Source organism: Calonectris borealis, chromosome 4, assembly GCF_964195595.1.
Source record: "Calonectris borealis chromosome 4, bCalBor7.hap1.2, whole genome shotgun sequence".
Taxonomy (NCBI): Eukaryota; Metazoa; Chordata; class Aves; order Procellariiformes; family Procellariidae; genus Calonectris; species Calonectris borealis.
Window position 1 is genome coordinate 35,933,434 of NC_134315.1, and position 17,236 is coordinate 35,950,669.

At 35.5% G+C, this 17,236-nt stretch overlaps 1 protein-coding gene across 1 annotated transcript in view; it reads left to right on the forward strand.

Annotated features, from left to right (window-relative positions):
* The window catches only part of FAT1 (FAT atypical cadherin 1), a 111,477-nt gene that overhangs the window by 42,714 nt on the left and 51,527 nt on the right, over nucleotides 1-17,236 (forward strand). Inside the window, exon 4 of the mRNA XM_075149213.1 lies at nucleotides 15,168-15,229. Coding sequence (XP_075005314.1) covers nucleotides 15,168-15,229 — 62 coding nt within the window. The remainder of the gene's footprint in view (nucleotides 1-15,167; nucleotides 15,230-17,236) is intronic.

Sequence of the window (17,236 nt, forward strand, 5' to 3'; positions counted from 1 at the left end):
TGTGAGTTGTTCGTTTTTTTTTCTTTTTACATTTTGTAATTACCTTGTAACAAGGTCAAAGACTTTGAAACTTAATTATCAAAATATTCTTAGTTGCTAGTTTTTGTATTTCATTGGATGCGTTTGGATACGTTTTGTCTGAGACAGCAGCGAATGAACAAAAACGGATGCTTTGAGGAACGAGTAATGAGCTGTTTCACTTAAAAGGCAGTGATTCAACTCCAACCTAGTTGCAGGACTGAAAAGTTTTACATCTCACTGATATAAACTCCATGGTTGTATTTACAAAATACAATTGCATATTATATTGTTTTAATTAAATTACTGAATATTTTTATTTTTACACAGTATATTGAGTGGACAAATTTATTTTTTTTCCATCTTTGATTCCTTCATGTTATAAGATCTTAATTTGCTTTATTGCTTTTGAGGAGGAATGTTGGAAGCATGACAGTTGATAGCAGGATTGCAGTAGTTCTTACTGAAAGTGGAACAGTACTTAGTACGGCATCTACTGATAATAGTTGATAATACCATTGTATATAAGTGTACGTTTATGAGCTGTTTATGAATTATGATTATATAATTTCTAATCTGTATTGGATTAACCATTTAGAAATGGATCTGTTAGTGCCAATTCAAGAGAGAGTTATTGTATTCATTTTACGAAGAGCTTTCAATCAAAACATGTAATTTCTTTCTGTCTGAGACAGGAGAGTGGGACACGCATCAAATACAAGGTTTTTGTTGCACCTGGTAAGAATTGTAAGGGTAGTATGCAAACTAGCTCCTCAATTTAAAATGTATACTTACAGTTCCCCAGAGTGACATTGTAGTGGGCTAGAACAAAATTCTTTTTCTATCGTTGCTTCCTGTGTTTTGTAGTTTTCTTCTATTTTTATTCTTTAAATTGTGGGATTGCAAACTTCATGTGAAATTAGAAGAAAGGTGTTCAGCCTTAACTGACCAACAATAATGGCTCAGGAAGTCGTATGTAAAACATGGAGATTTAAGAGCTAAGGAGAACATCCTTAATTGTTGCAGAACTAGAGCCATTACACTGAACTCTAAACAAAAGGAGCTCACTGAATTCCCCTAGGCTCTGTATCTGTTTCCATATGGATGGAATAGTTTTGCCATGCCACGATTTTAAAATATGGCTGCTACTCAATGATACAGGCCTTGTGTAATTAATTGCTGAGTTAAGGTGCCTGAAAGCAGCTTATATGACTTCCTTGTAAGTGGCAGTATATGCATTAGAATGGCAAAAACTGCATTTGCATAGTGAAAGGAGTTCCAGTTCTCCTTGGTATTACTGATAAAGAAACTGGAATCCTAACCAGGTATCCATATAAGGTGAGGGAAGACCCTTGTACCCTTTTTGGATTACCTTGCCCATGTATTCAGGCCAGAAATTATTTCTGATCTTTTTGCCAAGTTGGTATGCTTATTTCCACTCCCCCGGAACTTCTGTTACATGTATTGTACTGACTAGATTTGGCTTGGGGAAGGAATCAGGGTTGGGTAGCAAATAACACTTTCTCCAGAAGCCACGCCTTACTTCAGAAATTTAAAACAAGAATAGCAAATGAGGTAGGGGGTTACTTGACATTGCTCTGTATAACTATTTTGAGTCAGATTTGCAGAAATGCTGAGTGCAAAAGTATAGCTTTCTATACCTTTAATACAACTTGATATAAAAATGATGCATACTTCCAAAAACTAGACCTGGGTCCATAACCTGGACAGGAGAATGACAAAATTAATTTTGAGTGTTAATTTCCCCATACTTCAGTTTTGCAGGTATGAGAGAGGAATAATTGCACGACCTAATTGCTTGAGAGTGTTGTGAAGATATATTCACTCATATTTATGAAGCACTTGGGTATTATCATGAGAATGCCACGGACATTCCTTTGAGGAAATTAGTAATCCTGTGGTGTAGGGGTTAGGCCATTTAGATAAGGCCTTTCTTACATACCGAATTCCAGCAGAAGCACTGAGTAATTACCCATTTCAGAACATACTACATCCTGTGCTCCTGATGAGGCCTGAGTCTGTGCACCTTAATGCACACATGCAAGGCAGTCAAGTCAAGATGATATGGCAGACTTGACTCTGGAATTGCCTTGTTTGAGTGACTAAATCTGAGGATAAGTGTTTGTCTAGGATTTAATATTATTTGACATAACTTTTACTCTTATTTTCTTTTTTTCCTATGCTCTTTTTTGAAAGTACTTACACTAAATTGATCCTGTGGCAATTTAGGATTGTGGCGGTTTTTGTTTCATAAATTATACCATGCCTCAAAACATGCATTACAAAGTTAACATCAACCTTCAAATTAAGTGCTGATTTAAAGGCATTTTTATATGTGCAATCCCAAAATAAAATGCTATTTTAATATAAAAAGGTTGTTCTGTCAAACAGCGTGATTAAAATTTTGGTAACACTGAGTCTGTGGCTTTCACTGTTGGTTTGTTAGTCTCTAGTAATCATTAGAGCTTTGTAAAGTTATAAAATGCTAATAGCTCATGAGTAAACCATTTACCTTACATGATTTTATCATTTTACAGTGTTTGTAACCTTTAAAGCAGTATCTTTGTGTGTGTGTGTGTGTGTCTCCGATTTGGAGACTGAGGGAGGTGAAGTAGGAAATGGGTGCAGCTGCAAACAACTTCCATGGGTTTCCGATAACACTGGAGAATTGCTTAGTGAGGAAATGAAGGGCCAGTGACCGCACAGTAATATTGGCTTCATTTTAACAAAGGAAATCTTTGTTGTTTAACTACTTGTGGGTTTTAATCCCAATTGACCTAATATTTTAGAACTTGAATAAAACCAGTATTACTACATTGCATACTAATGTGATTTAAAGTTAAATAAAGATCCAAACACTGGAATTGTTCTTGTTACTTCTGTAGCTGGCAAATAATGCCAGGCTCAATTCATGTCACACAGCTTGAAGCGTATGTAGCAGCCTCCATGAGCCCAACTGTTTACCTGTCACATGCAGAGAAAATAAAGTATTTGATTACACTCTGTAGAACAGATTATTTTTTTTTCTTTACCTTTGCTGAAAATGTGACCAGAATTAACCCAAATGTTTGTTAAACTCCTGCAACCACAGATGATTACATGAGTAGACAAAAGTTTGTATAGACATATATTTAGAAAGAGAGTTTAATTCTGCAAAAAGCTACTTTTATTTTCCTTTTTAAATACTGTTTAAAGCACATGAAGTGCTATTAGACTAGTGGTTTTCAACCTGGTCTTTTTTGGAACTGGGAAAACAAGTTCATATCTGCGAAATTTCTAATAACATTTTCACATCCACTCACTCTACAATATTTAGGACTTGAAAAGATAGGAAATTTGCTATACGATAGGCAGCTATTTTAAAAATTATTTGCAAGCATTTATGTAGAGATCGCTTCTTTTAAATTTGAGGTGGTGACATTGGGGCTTTATTTATTTATTTTATTTATTCTCTTACATCTCTTCGGAAAAAGAGAAATGGTAGGAGCTGGGAAAATTAACGGGAAGCACAGCAGTCCTTCCCTTCTCCTTTTTCTGTCCCTGGAACTACATAAAAACTTCAGGTCATACTCTGCACGATCTATGTTGTAAAGCAGGAGTTTAAAAGAAAGTGAGGTTTTCTTTCGATTTTCCCATATTCTGATGCAGAAATGGTGATGGAGAGAGACTCCCTCTATATTGTATGTTCTTTTGAGCTGGAATATATAACGTGCAGAATTGTAATTCTAGCCAGAGAGTGATCAGATACTGTTTTGAGCCACTTGCATAGTACTACCTTCATACAGTATAATGGCTTTCAGAGATATCAGTCTTTCCTTGATAGGCTCTCTGAGTAGTGTAACTTAATGGAGTTTGTGTATATAATGACACTATAACATTAGTATTGATTAATTTCCTATTAAGAGGAGATTACTCAGAATTAGTGCTCTGATTCACATCTAGCTTGGCTTGATTTTTGAGTGATGAAAATAAAAGATCAATACCAGCAGAAATATAGTTCTACATGAAGTAATATGATTTTTCTATCTGAAAAATTCACAGTGGAGTCACAGTCAAAGGCTAACTAGGAGTCAGCTATAAAATTGTTTTTCAACTTTTCTGAGAGTTGAGACAAGACCTTTGGTGGCAGTTTATGTGATCATCTCTGTCATGAGTGTTGCATGGAGGTCTTCACATATGGTTCAGTTACAAAAGCAGTTCCCTTTAAATCAGTAGATAAAAGACTGCAGTGCATTGCAGACTTGTTCTAGTAGTATTCTGTCTCGTAAATGTAGGAAATAGCATGCAATTAAAACAAAAAAAAAAAAAGAAAAAAAGAAGAAGAAAGAAAAAAAAAGGCAGCAGCATTGTATAAATCTCCAAATTCTCACTTAGAAACTAATATTTTAGAGTTTAGATGTATGCGGAGTTAGGGGGCCTCAAAAGAAAGCCTGAAAGCCTGTAATGGTGTTGGAAATATCCTAATATTCTTAGTGTCATTTGAACAACTTGCTCTGTACTTTTGTAAATACATATGTCATCCATAAACCCTTCTTAACATCAAAGGAGAGAAGATAGTAAGGACAATTATATCTAGCAGAGTTGTTATACTGTTGCCTCAACTTTCCTTTCATATGAAAGATTTAAATGAGTAGCCGAAAAAAATTTCAAGAAGGTTATTTGTAGGCTTAAGGCTGCCTAGAACCTTGAAACATCTCAAGGTGCTAACCTGTATCTCATTTATGCCTATACAGAGAACACTGGAATAAGGCAGTTCTTCTTAAAGAAGAAGAAAAAAAAAAATTGTTCTTATTCATAGTTTTAGATCATATGATGTTTTTTCTGGCATGCTACTCTTAGTTCCTGCATCAGTTCCTTCAAGATAAAAACTTTTACATCCAGTGTCAGTGCTGTGATAAATGTTGAAAAAGCCTCTGCCAAATCACATTTTTAATTTTTCTTTTTCAAGTCTCTCAAAAACTTTCTGTATTTCAACAATAGAAATATAGTTCTGTTTTTTGACTTTTTAAGGAGACACATTCTTGAACTTGTCTACATTTTCAATTTTAGAAGACTGTTTTCAAATTGGGTGGCCAGTTCTGAAGTTGACAAAGCAAGCTCAACCATCTCTTGCAACTGATGAGCTTTCTTAAGGAAATCCTCATGGTTTGAATTAATAAAAAACAAATAATGAAATAAATAAAACATATAGACCCACAAAAAAAATCCAATGATGAACATTTGGAAGGTGAATTTCCCCCTTCCATGGGGGGGGAAGCCATATCTTCAAAATTTAGAGGGAATGGATTTTGTCCATAACAGTCAGTTACTAGTTTCATATCCATTCTCTACAAATTAAATTATTAGTTAATTAAATATTATTTTTCACATTTTAATATTTTAAAATGTAATGTTAGTTAACTAAAACATTGTGACTTTCTCAGATGAGTTTGTCTTTCATGAATTAATAATTTTATCTAGATTAAAATGAACATTTTTAATATTGAACTGTATTTTGCTACTTGTTCCCTGTTTTGGCTACTTGTTCCCTGTTTTGTTTGGGGTTTTTTCGTGGCATCAATTACTAGTATGGTGTTGTAATGGAATTATGAGCTACATCTAAGTATGAAAGCCTTCTGTTTTGTGCCGACAGTATTTTTATGACCTGTACACATTTAGGTCCAGTGGGTGGTCTCATTTGTCTTTGTGTAGATGGAGTCTTAGATGTGCTAAGACAACCGAGATCAAAACCCTCCCTTTACGGTTTTGTTTCCAGGGTTGTTATAATAAGAGAGACCACATTTAAGACTAGTACTTCTGTTTGGTTTTCTGGCATCCTATAGGGTTATTTGGAAACTGTGTTCCCAAAAGATACTTCCTTATTATAATATGCTAAATACTAGGAAACTTTAACTAGACATTTTAATTTATTATTTCACTTAGAACATATCACTGTAACGTATGAAAAAGTTTTAAATAGCTGTTCTCATACTTTGCAAAAAAAAAAAAATTCAAGTCTACTCTTCCCCCATAATACATTTTCCTGTTTGTAGAATTTTATTAAATACTAAAAAAGAGTTCAGTAATTTCTCATGTTACTTGCAGTCATTCTCAACCAATGCTGTCATTAGTTACAAGCTGTAATTGCAACCAAAACACTGTTCTGTGACTAAAAAACAGTGTTAGTAAAAACAGTTGAATTGCATAAGAGCAATTTTGACATCAAGACAATAGGCAACATGGAAACCTGCTCTGATATTTCTCTTTGAAATGTGTATTCTTAACTCACTGTAATAACTTTTTAAATCTCTTTTAAAGTTTAGGTTGTTTGTGTAGCAAGGTGTAGTTGCAATGCACATAGACTTCGACTTTATGGTTGTTGCCGTTTATGCTTGTTGATGAATACTTTCAGTTAATGCAAAAAGTTCAAAAATTTCAAAATTAAATTAAATCAAAGTAGAAAGTTTAATACTACTTGAATTTTTTTTTTTTGCAAAGTTTGAGAACAAATCCTTGCATTTCAGAGACAATATTTACCAACTGTAAATAGCTTTTACAGTAGAGTAAATTCCAAAGACTATGTCCGTTCTTTCTTTGTGAATTTGTCAGTCTTCCCTAATCCATGTGTGTGTCGCAACAGTTTTATGGGAGATTAATCGTGAAATTGTAAAACTTCTGTGGCAGAGGAAGTGACCTCAAAACTAACCTCAATCCTTTAATAATTGGTCTTAAATACTTATCTCAACTGATCATGATTTTTTTAAAACATTAACAACTCAGTGCTCGTTACAGTAAGCTGAAAAATGCATTTTCTTTGTTCAGGGGGAAAAAAAAGCCAAGTTTGGAAAAGAGTGTGGGGTTTCTTTCTTTGTTCAAGCACTATGAATGCAGTAAGATTATGTCAGGTTTGAAAAGATCTTTCAAGATGATGTGGGATTTTAACGGCAATAATTCTGTACTTAATTAATAAAGATGGTATGTCTCAAAATGAGATAATGAAGGCAAGTGATGCAGATCAGGTTACTTAAAGAGTTAATTACTGAAGGCATTTGAGCTTTGAATTGGTGTGGCTTTAGTGTACCAGATGGTGCTGAAGGCAAGAGTATTTTTGCAAAGTAAGCAAAGAGATAACAAAAATGTATAGTGTTCAGTTGATAGTAAGATCGAAGTTCATTCTACAGGAAATTTATCATCACTTACTAGTTTCCTTTCAATAATGATACTTGGGTTTTGTTGTTTTATTTTCCATTCAAAATTATTTTAGCTATTTTTTTATTATTGATTAAGTACCCTTTTTTTGTGATTTCATCTTCTACTGCTTATGACTTACAGTTCTGTTTTTTATCTTCTTATGTATCAGAGACAAACTACCAAAAGAACATGGTTGACAATGAAACTGGACACATCCTAAATGCTTTTGAGTATTCAGGATGCAGGATCTTAGACTTAGGTTTATTTTTCTAATATAGCTATTTGGAGGTGTGTGATTATTTATATATTTCTTTTCCTTATTCCCCAAATAGTTTTACTAGCAAAAGAACTACTGCAGAAGCAGTTATACCACTGTCTTAGTAAATCCAGACTGAAAATAATGTACTCCATATGGTTTACTTTTGTAGAATACATTTGAGCAGTTTTCTATAATTATTTGATCACTAAACACAGATTTTATACTTCATTTGAAATCTAGTTGAAATTGAAGCTCTACAATGTTTATTGGATTGGATAACTTAGTTGTCTATGTAAAGTGTTTTTTCCTCCTTATACCGTACATTAATAATCTTTGGTGGGTTGCTTGACTTTGCTCCCTGCTTGGAATCACTAAAATGATTAATGAGTACTCTGATCAGCAAAATCCACGCCTTTGTATCTGGATACTCTTAAAATAGTTCAGGGAAGTGACGCTTAACTTCAGATGTGCACCTTGCACTTATACTTTGTAGTAGTAGGATTGAGTAGTTAAATTGCCTGGTTACTGATTAACATGGTGACTGGTGGTATGAAATATCAGCCATAGGATTAAGTAACTTACTTTTTGACCCTATGTACAAAGCTTACAGTCTGTCTTGGCAACAAGTAACAAACTCATAAACACTGATACTACTTACTTCAGTAAATGCCTAATGTGCTGACACAAGCATGCCCCTATGGACTAGGCTAGTTGTCCCTTATTTGATGCAATCCTGACTTGGGTAGGACTGAGATCTTAATTATTACTTTACTTTTCATGGAGTACCATTCGAAGGGCAAGACATTTATTCAGCTGGGATAAATGTGCCAAAAATGTTTTTTGTGGATGAAATCCAGAGCATATGCATCAGCATCTGAAACAGGAATAAGGAAGTGCCTAAAAAAGAAAAAAGGTGAACTGAGAAGCAAATAGAGTGTGTGTAGTTCTGTAAAGCATTTTAGGCCTTTCAGTCTGAAGTTTATCTAGGTGCCTGTATATTGTGGGAATGTCCTGCTGGCTTTTGCCTGAACTGCTGCAGATGGAAAATGAAGGGGGAAAGGCACCAAAGCTGTGAAAGACTGCGCTCGTTGAGTGCAGTTATGCTATACTTAACAGAAAGGGAAGACTGATTTCAGCACAGTGTGCTGCAGTAGGTCTCCCTTTTAATTTTTCTAAAACTATCTATTTATAGGGTAATGCAACTCATTTTTGTAAAATACCCTAATCAGAAAGTTCATACATGAAATAGAAAACTACTCCCTTAGCCCCAAAAGTGGATTTAAACTAGAAAAGTCTGCTAAGCCACCAGGCTGTAAGCTGTGCTAGGCAGAAGTGATCTTTGTTCTATCAAAAACAACTGTATAGCAAAAAAATGGTAAGATTCAAGAGGCCAGAGAGAACAAGCAAGCAACAACATGACTCTGTAGCTAATGGATAGAGTACTCAGCTAAGAGAGTGGAAAAAGGAATCTGGGCTGTCGATTTCTCTTGAAAACTGGTATCATTTTTACAGTCTTATTAAAAGAATGGAAATGATTGCTTTTAAATGTTTTACTTGAGCAGAAGAGGCATTTGCAACTATTTAATGTGTTTGTAAATTATATTGCTAGTTTCTTTTGGGACTATATGTTTACAATCATATTTTCAGCACTTGAGAATTACCGGTGACAATTTTGTTGCTGGTTTTATTGAGAGCTATTAAGCTGCTTAGTACAAGGAAGAGTTTAGGAATGAAAAGCAAGTCAAATTGCTAAGGAACTATCTTTAGGACTGTGTAAACCAAAGCTCCTCCGTTCCTTTATGATATGATTTCTCCAGTATGATAGTTGGTTAGGACTATGATTTTGTTTGTTTTTTAACTCAGCAGCGTGCCTTCATGGTGATATATTACAATGGCACACTGTCTAGCTTATAATCATCATCTATGCATGACTGGTGTAAGACATGGAATTTATATTTTGTCAGCTGCAAAGCTGAAATTTGTTCTTAAATCCCTCTGCTATTACTTTTCATTGACCTATTTTTATTAACCTGTTTTTTTACTTTGGTTGTGAAGCCTTGTCTTGGCTTACATAAAAGACAAGATTTGACAGTCTTGCCAAAAAGTGTATCTGAATGTCTTTAGAAAGGAAATATGTGCCTTTTCTGATGGTCACTGTTTGTAAAGTTAGGTGTAAATCATAGTTAACTTGAAATCAGTTGAAAGAAATAAGACTGAAAAAAATAGTCGTCTTTCTGTGGCAGTGATGAAACAATCATGGATTATTGTACTCATCAGTCATTTTGTCTGTACTTCAGAAAGTGTTGAGATGTTGGAAGCAGTTTAAAACAATGTCATGAGAGATATTCCTGACACTGAGACTTGGTGCTCACTGTATTGTCAGAGAAGTCTAAGACTTGACATGATCACACTGAGTACTTTCATGAGGAGGAAACTGCTGATTCCAGTGGATGACTTAGTCTTTTAGACAAAAGAAGGATATATTCCTCTGTCTAGAAGGGAAAGCTGTCTGGAATTGGATATAATACACTATTTCTTAAATGAGGATGATTAGTGGGAAATCCTGCCTTGAGGTGCGACAGCATCTTTATCACTTGAAGAGACATAATTGGTCTTCGACTTACAGAATGTATGCTGTAATTTGCCCAGTGCTTTAGGGTTGTGTTCTGCAGTAGTCAAACTAGATTATCATTACAGCCACACATGAATTTAAAATCCATACTTCCTTCAATTCTTACACTGATTTATATATTAAGACCTTGTAAAGAAAATAAGAAGATAGTTGTTTTTAACATTCATTAGTAATTTGTCATTTTTGAGGGGGAAGTGGGGGAACGAGAGCTTAAATAATAATACATTATAAGTAAACTGATCTAAAGCTTTAAACTGATTGAGTTGCACTAATGCAGTCCAGAGAAACCATTTCTGCTGACTGGTTATGGTTTCTATTCAACACAGAAGACAAAAATCTCATCAACAAAATGTGACCTTCCTTATATTTAATTCCAATGTCTTGTATCTGTTGAAGTTGGTGATAAAAAATGTTGTAGCTGCTTTCCATATTTCCTTAAACCTTCAGTGCCAATGCATTCAAAGATCAGAGGAACTGTATTTCTTTTCATACACCACAATGCAAATAGTGTTTTACTACATTCAAATCAAGCCTACCAGTTCAAACTCATTGGAGGCAGTTTAGTAGACCTGGCATCTGCTTTATTCTTTTGGATCGTGTTAGCCCTGGCTAACAGCCAAACTCCCACCCAGCTCCAGAACCATCATCATCTCAAGCTGAATGTGCAGTTAGAAAGTCCATGTATATTTGTGAAAGCACAAATGCATGCATTTGTAGGTATGCCTGCAGTAGGGAATGCATGTGTACACAGCAAGACAAAAATTTTTGAGCCTTCCTCCTCCCCTTGCAAAGACCATGTTTTCTGATGCTACTTCTTTCATCACTGAGATCATCCATGCCATAAAGGTAGCTAATAGCATGGAATTAATATTAACATTCTTAATACGGTGTCCACCTAATGTTCTACATTTTTTTGAAGAGACTGCCATTTCAGCCTTGAATGGAAGTTGTTGTTGATGTGCTATTTTTCAGATACAGAGGTAAGGTGAGGTAACTGGGCACTGAGATGAAAGCTTGTATGGGATAAAGTAAATCCCTGTTAATGTCAGCTCCCTTGTGCTATACAGTTGTATTTGTTACCTGGTGTGGGTTTTTTGTTTTGTTTTTGTTATGGATGTTTACAGTTAGTTTCAGTTTATTATAGTACCTCTCCAGCTAGTGAAGCAGAACAGCTGTGGTTTATCCAAAGTCTCTCTAAACAATTAAGTTGCTGTTATGAAAATGCTTCTGATGAGGTGAGTTTTAAAACATTACTGAATAGAAAAATTGCACCAATTTGCAAGAGATACCATTTGCTCATCATTATCTTAGAAATGTTTGTTAGAAACTTGAGTTTTCCCAAGGATGCCTGACCCGTCTTGCCATAGTGTGCATTGATTTCCAGGTGGAATAATAGTCATTTGTTCCTGTTGTGTTGTTTTGGGTTTTTTTTTTTGGGGGGGGAGGGCGTGATAAGAGGAGACAAAAGGAAAACAGAAAAATATGACTGCAAAATGATGCTCTGTGAGTCAGTTTTACTTCGAAAATGAATGCTTTGATGCTTTGTCACAGTGATCTGTTTCTCACACATGCTGTCATTTCTCTCATTCAGCAGTTAACAGATTCTCCCCACCTCACAGTTAGGATTTCAAAACTGTGTTACAGACTTCTTTGGAGATTAATTGAAATCATCTTGTAGTTCTGTGGGGATCTGGTGTGTGTAAAGGTGTGGTTATTCATTTATTTGTGTAGACGGAGGGGCACAGCAAGGAGATCGCCAAACTGTTACAGAAAAGAGAGGGAGCTTAATGTGAAAAGTTTGGGAACTTTTGTTTTCAGTAGAAAAAGCAGAGTGGTGGCTCTTGTTGCAGGGAGCTGACATATTAATGGGCAGTCACAAAAGCCACGTTGCATAGGAACACTCGACCTTATTATCGTGGCCTTAATTCAGAAAAGCTCTTCAACAACTGTAGCATTAAGCATTTTATAATGTACAAAAACTTGGAAAAAATGGAAAAACTTAGGGATGGCCATAATCAAACCTTTTACAGTCTTAAGCTGCAGTGAAACACTTCACTGAAGTGACATTTTCACTTAGGAAAGTAGCTAACAGTAAAGAGTTAAATAAAAAGAATGTCATGCATGTGTATGTGATTCTAAATCCAGAAGTGTTACATTTCCTTTGTTGGCATTAGTTTCTGCTGAATATACAGGATATATATGGTGAAGACTAAACCCTTCTGTTATTGGTCTGAAGTGTTTTAACAGAAGTGTGGCATGCTTTGTTGAAAAGACTGGAAGTTTTAACAGATGAAAGCATATCTATTTTGTTCTTACTGGATATTTTTCTGCTGACCCCTTTGAGTTGTATTGACCAGCTTCATTAACAGAAATTATATCTGGAATTAGACTTTCTTTAACAAACTGTAGTATGTAGAGTAGTGGTACATGATAGAATTCTGTCTGTAGCAAAAGCATTTTGTTTTTTTTTCCCCCGAAAGTATTAGTTCACATTTATTAGCGGTGGCTCCAGTCTTAATGGCTCTTGCTGGGGGAAAAGTGGATAGGAAACTGTTGAAAGGTGCCATCTTCTGGCTCTGATGTGTTAGCAATTCTCTACTTGCTGCTGCTGTGAGAGATGGAATCTAATATTGTCAGAGGGTGTAGACTGAATACTGAATATTCAGAGAAATGTAAGCATAATGAGATATTTCTGCTGGAATTATTTTATTCTTCCTGTACTTTTTGAGATCCTCCCCATTCTCAACCCAGCTATTCAACACCCAACTCCTTTAGTGGCTCTGCTGAAATTTCCCCTTGCAGGTGTGGTGAGTCTCAGGGGATTAATGCTTCATGGGAGGGCTTGTGCTGGCTTTCTCCAGAGGTACTCGATAGAAAGAGGTGTTTAGGAAAGCTTGTGTTTCTTGAAGTCACCTACAAGTCCCTTTGCTTGGGGGAAGCAGATGAGGCATCTGGTCTGCCGTTTGTTCCTTTCCAGTTAACAGTTCTGTGCTGTTCCCCATAGCGCCTGTGAAAAGAAAAGGTGTGGCTTGACCAACCTCAGCCAGGAAATTAGGAGAAAGCTTTGTTTAGAATATGTGACAGTAAATATTTTCATTGTTCACAGCTCTGCAATCTCTATGGGAAGATATTAACTCAAGGAGGTTAGTTAATACAGAGTTGTCACATCCTTTCCTTCTCTCTTCCCCGCTGCCCTCCCCTAAAATTGACAGTACTAATGCAATTCTTTTTTCTTGGTTTTTTTTTAATTTTCATTCCCACTTTCTTTGTCATTAAGGGCAATTACTTCATAATACCACTAAGATGTATCCTAACAATAACACACATATATCTTCTATGTGTTATAAAAGCATAAAAAGATAAAATAGGAGAAGATGATAGATCTTTGTCTAGAATACTAGGTGTATATAATGGATTTGATACAATGGCAAACCAAATTGCTGGAAAAACAAGGGCAGATTTGACCATAATTGAAACAGCCATTATTTGCACTACCTATTTTTTGAAGAATAGTTGTTTGAACATTTGACAGCTGTAATACTGCCTTATATAGGTTTTGTTCTTATTATTTAGTACAGGCTGTCTATTTTGTTGGTATTTGTAGACTACAACCCTATTTTGACAGGAGCATTGAGTAGCTATGCAATTCTGTTTCTATTGGCCTTTCTCTTTTAAGTGAAATTGAAATCTTTATTGCTTTTCTTACTTACAAGCTCTATTTTTTATCAGCTGTGAGACAAAATTGAAGGCTTTTTTTATTGTAGCAGATGAACCTTGAAAACTTTATAAATGGATTTTTATTTTGCTTATAAGAGGCCTTATTAATAAAAAGCTTATGCTGTAGTTAGAAAAAGGAACATGAAGCATGCAGCCTGTATTTTGATCTCTATTTTGTCCTTAATTGTGTAATTGCTTCCCTGTTTTTCAGTTTGACAATTAAAGATCAAGATGGCAATGCTTTCCTGTCACTAAAAAGCTGGGATAGTTGGGTAAAAGGTCTCATGACATTTCAGCGTCTTCTGTATCTAGCATATGCTGGATTCCTGCTACAGAGAATATGGGATGCTTTGGCCAGTAGTAGCTTGAGTTGGGCAGATCCAAATCTTGGTGTTTGCTCCGTAAAAAGCCAAGTTGGGTCTAGCAAGACTTACTAGCACAGGCTCAGTGCCATATGAACACAGCGATGGTGTTTGTGGGGCCAACTTTTACCTGCAAACAGGTTAATGGCTTCTGCGCAGTAAAGAAACTGAGTTCTCTCTTGTGTCTGCATTCATGGCACAGTTAACCCACACCATAGCAAGCCATTCAGCTGTAACTGAGAATTGACTGAGCTTACTTTTCATGAAACTTAGGAGTTAGAATTTTGAACTTACTGTAAGGGAGAATTAATTCAAATAAGATCCTTTTGTATTTAGATTTCACTGTCTTTTTGTCACCTCTTACTCTTTGACTTTTTTCATTTAGAGCAAAACTCATCATGCCTTCCTAATCTCGCATCAGAGGTGTATCAAACTCTTGCAACAAAATCTAACATCACGCATCAAAAACTTGTCCTCATTCTCTGTTATTGCAAACAGCAACTGTTTGACTCCTTGTCATTGCTAAATCAAGCCAACACACACAAATTACTCTGGTTTCCACCATTAACACATCTCTTCAGGTCATCCTTTTTCTGTTGTTATCACTAAAAATACAAACAGATGTTTCTTCTGAAGAGATTGGTAATTATTCAAATTACACGTGTAAGCACCCTTTGGATAAGGCATATGAACACCCTCTGAATACAAGACTTCATGTGAGAGAATTACATACATTATTCCTGTCAGAAGCATGACATGCACAGATGTGTTGCAAAATTGAACTGTGTCTGTCTTAAGAGTTACAACAGCTTAGCTTTCAGATTTCAAAGAATATTTTCACGGCCCTTCACCCCTTCCCTTAATGAAAGCGTAACTTCTGCAAAAATAGAAGAGGCCACCTAAGAAGAAATTGAGATTGGTTTAACCTAACCTTCATTCAGATTATTTTGTTGAAGGATCTGATGAATTTTTTTTTTTACGTTTACAGGTCTAATTACAACCACATCTAGAAAACTAGATCGAGAGCAGCAGGGAGAGCACATACTGGAGGTAAATAATTTCTTTAGTTCTCTGAAAAACAGTGACTGTAAGTTCATTGCTCTTTTACAGAGAGTTAAGTTTGCCATACTTGATTACTATATTAAGAATTTAGAGAACTGGATTTCAGAAGTAATTTGCTTCTATGATCATAATATTGCAATGCAAACTACCTATCTTATAATAACAGCGTGTTGGGACTTTTTCTTTAAAAAATAGTTAAGATATGGATAGAAGGCAATTTTCTGTTTTTGTATCTGTAAACCAAGATTTTCTTTCAAACAGTACAAAGGCGTGATTGTTAAAAGGAGGAGTGCGATTCTTTTTTTTTCTTCCTGTGTAATTATTGGAATTGCTATTTCAGCCTGCCTTTTGCTGAATATAGACCTCTGAGAAAGAAATGCAGAATCTTTTTTTAACATTGAGAATACAAACAGATTGTGAGTAGACCTTTCTTCTGCATAATACATTTATCAATCACATAAGTAGATAATTTGCAAAATATGCATTATAGATGTAGAGTCCAAGAGCATGAAATTAGTGACATAATTCTTTTATTTAGCTACATTTAATCAATTGCCTGGAATTTATGTAATAGCTATTCTCATTCTCTGTCAAACAACAGGAAAGAAAAACATGTAGACAACTGGGAGTCTTCCAGTTTCACAATGTTGTTATGCAGTGTGACAGCATTGTACTTCAGCTGCAATGAAGACTTAATATTCACAGTGATACTTAAATACTAAGATTTATCTGGAACCTTTATTGTGCCTCTCCTCCTGGATGATTGCTAAGGGACGCACGGGAGTTGGCAAAACTAACATTAAAGCTAGAGAAGCAAGTCTGGACTTACTCAAAACTTGTGAAACCTGTAGAAAGGTTTTCTAATAGGAATGCAAGGACTGCATAGACTTGGAGGTGAATGGTATTCCTTGATAGCACAAACTATCCTTTTGCAGAACTTCAGTTTACATACAGTCTTCCTAGCCCTTTTCTGTCCCTTTGGTGCATTGCAAGCTGGATTAATGCAGCTGTCGAACCAAATTTTTATCATTATTTTTATTTCTGTGTCAGCTTTGGAAAGAACTCTTTGCACATAAGTAGCAATAGGGTGAAATTTCCTCTGCAGTATGTTTCTAGTAGTGGTAATAGCAAAGTTAATTAATTGGCAAATCTGGTTCAGTACTAGACATGTTATTCCTGTAAATTGTAAAGTCACTATATTATTCTCTTTTTAAATTACCTCCTTGTGTCAGTTTCCAAAAGCACTTCATGTCAGTTATATCTTATTTCTTGACCACTGCTATGTGTATTGGTTGTAAAATTGCTATCTCATGACTTTTACTCCTATGCATATTGTGCTGGCTTTTGTATTAGGTTTATACAGTAAATAAAATGAACTATGGATCGTTCTCTGACCCTGAAGCCATCTGGCACAGTATGGCTTTGACTGCTTATATCTTATCCCTGGAACAGGGTGGCCTGTCCAAGTTGCCCGTTGAGAATGGTGCCTGAATTGTGTGAATTCTCAGGGTGCAGCTAGGCAATGTGTGGCAGTGTGCTACTTGTTCTGGGAGAGATGACACTAGCAGTGTGATGTTATGGGCAGTTGTCTTCTAGCAGTCATGCCTGCTAATTTAACCTAAGTTTTTACAAGATAACATGTACAGAACTCAGAAAGTTTTTTTTAAGGTTACAGTATCACACAATGGTACATAAATCCTCCTGGTTTCATCATTCTCTATAAAGATAGTAGATTAAGCTGATTGCTCTTTAGTTTGGAATATTGGTTATTGCCGCTGGTATCATTTATACTTCTTCATTCTTCCTTCATTTTGAATCCCAGCTGGTTGTTTACGTTTTAAATAAAAGTCTGCGAAGTATCCAACGGAAGAACTCTTAACTACAGAGCAAGAATGACAGACAGCACAGCCCAAAGTAGCAGTTTTCCCATTTGTTAGTTTTATGTTGACACCTTTGAAAATAGGTTGGAAAGAAACCCAGAAATGCACAGAATGG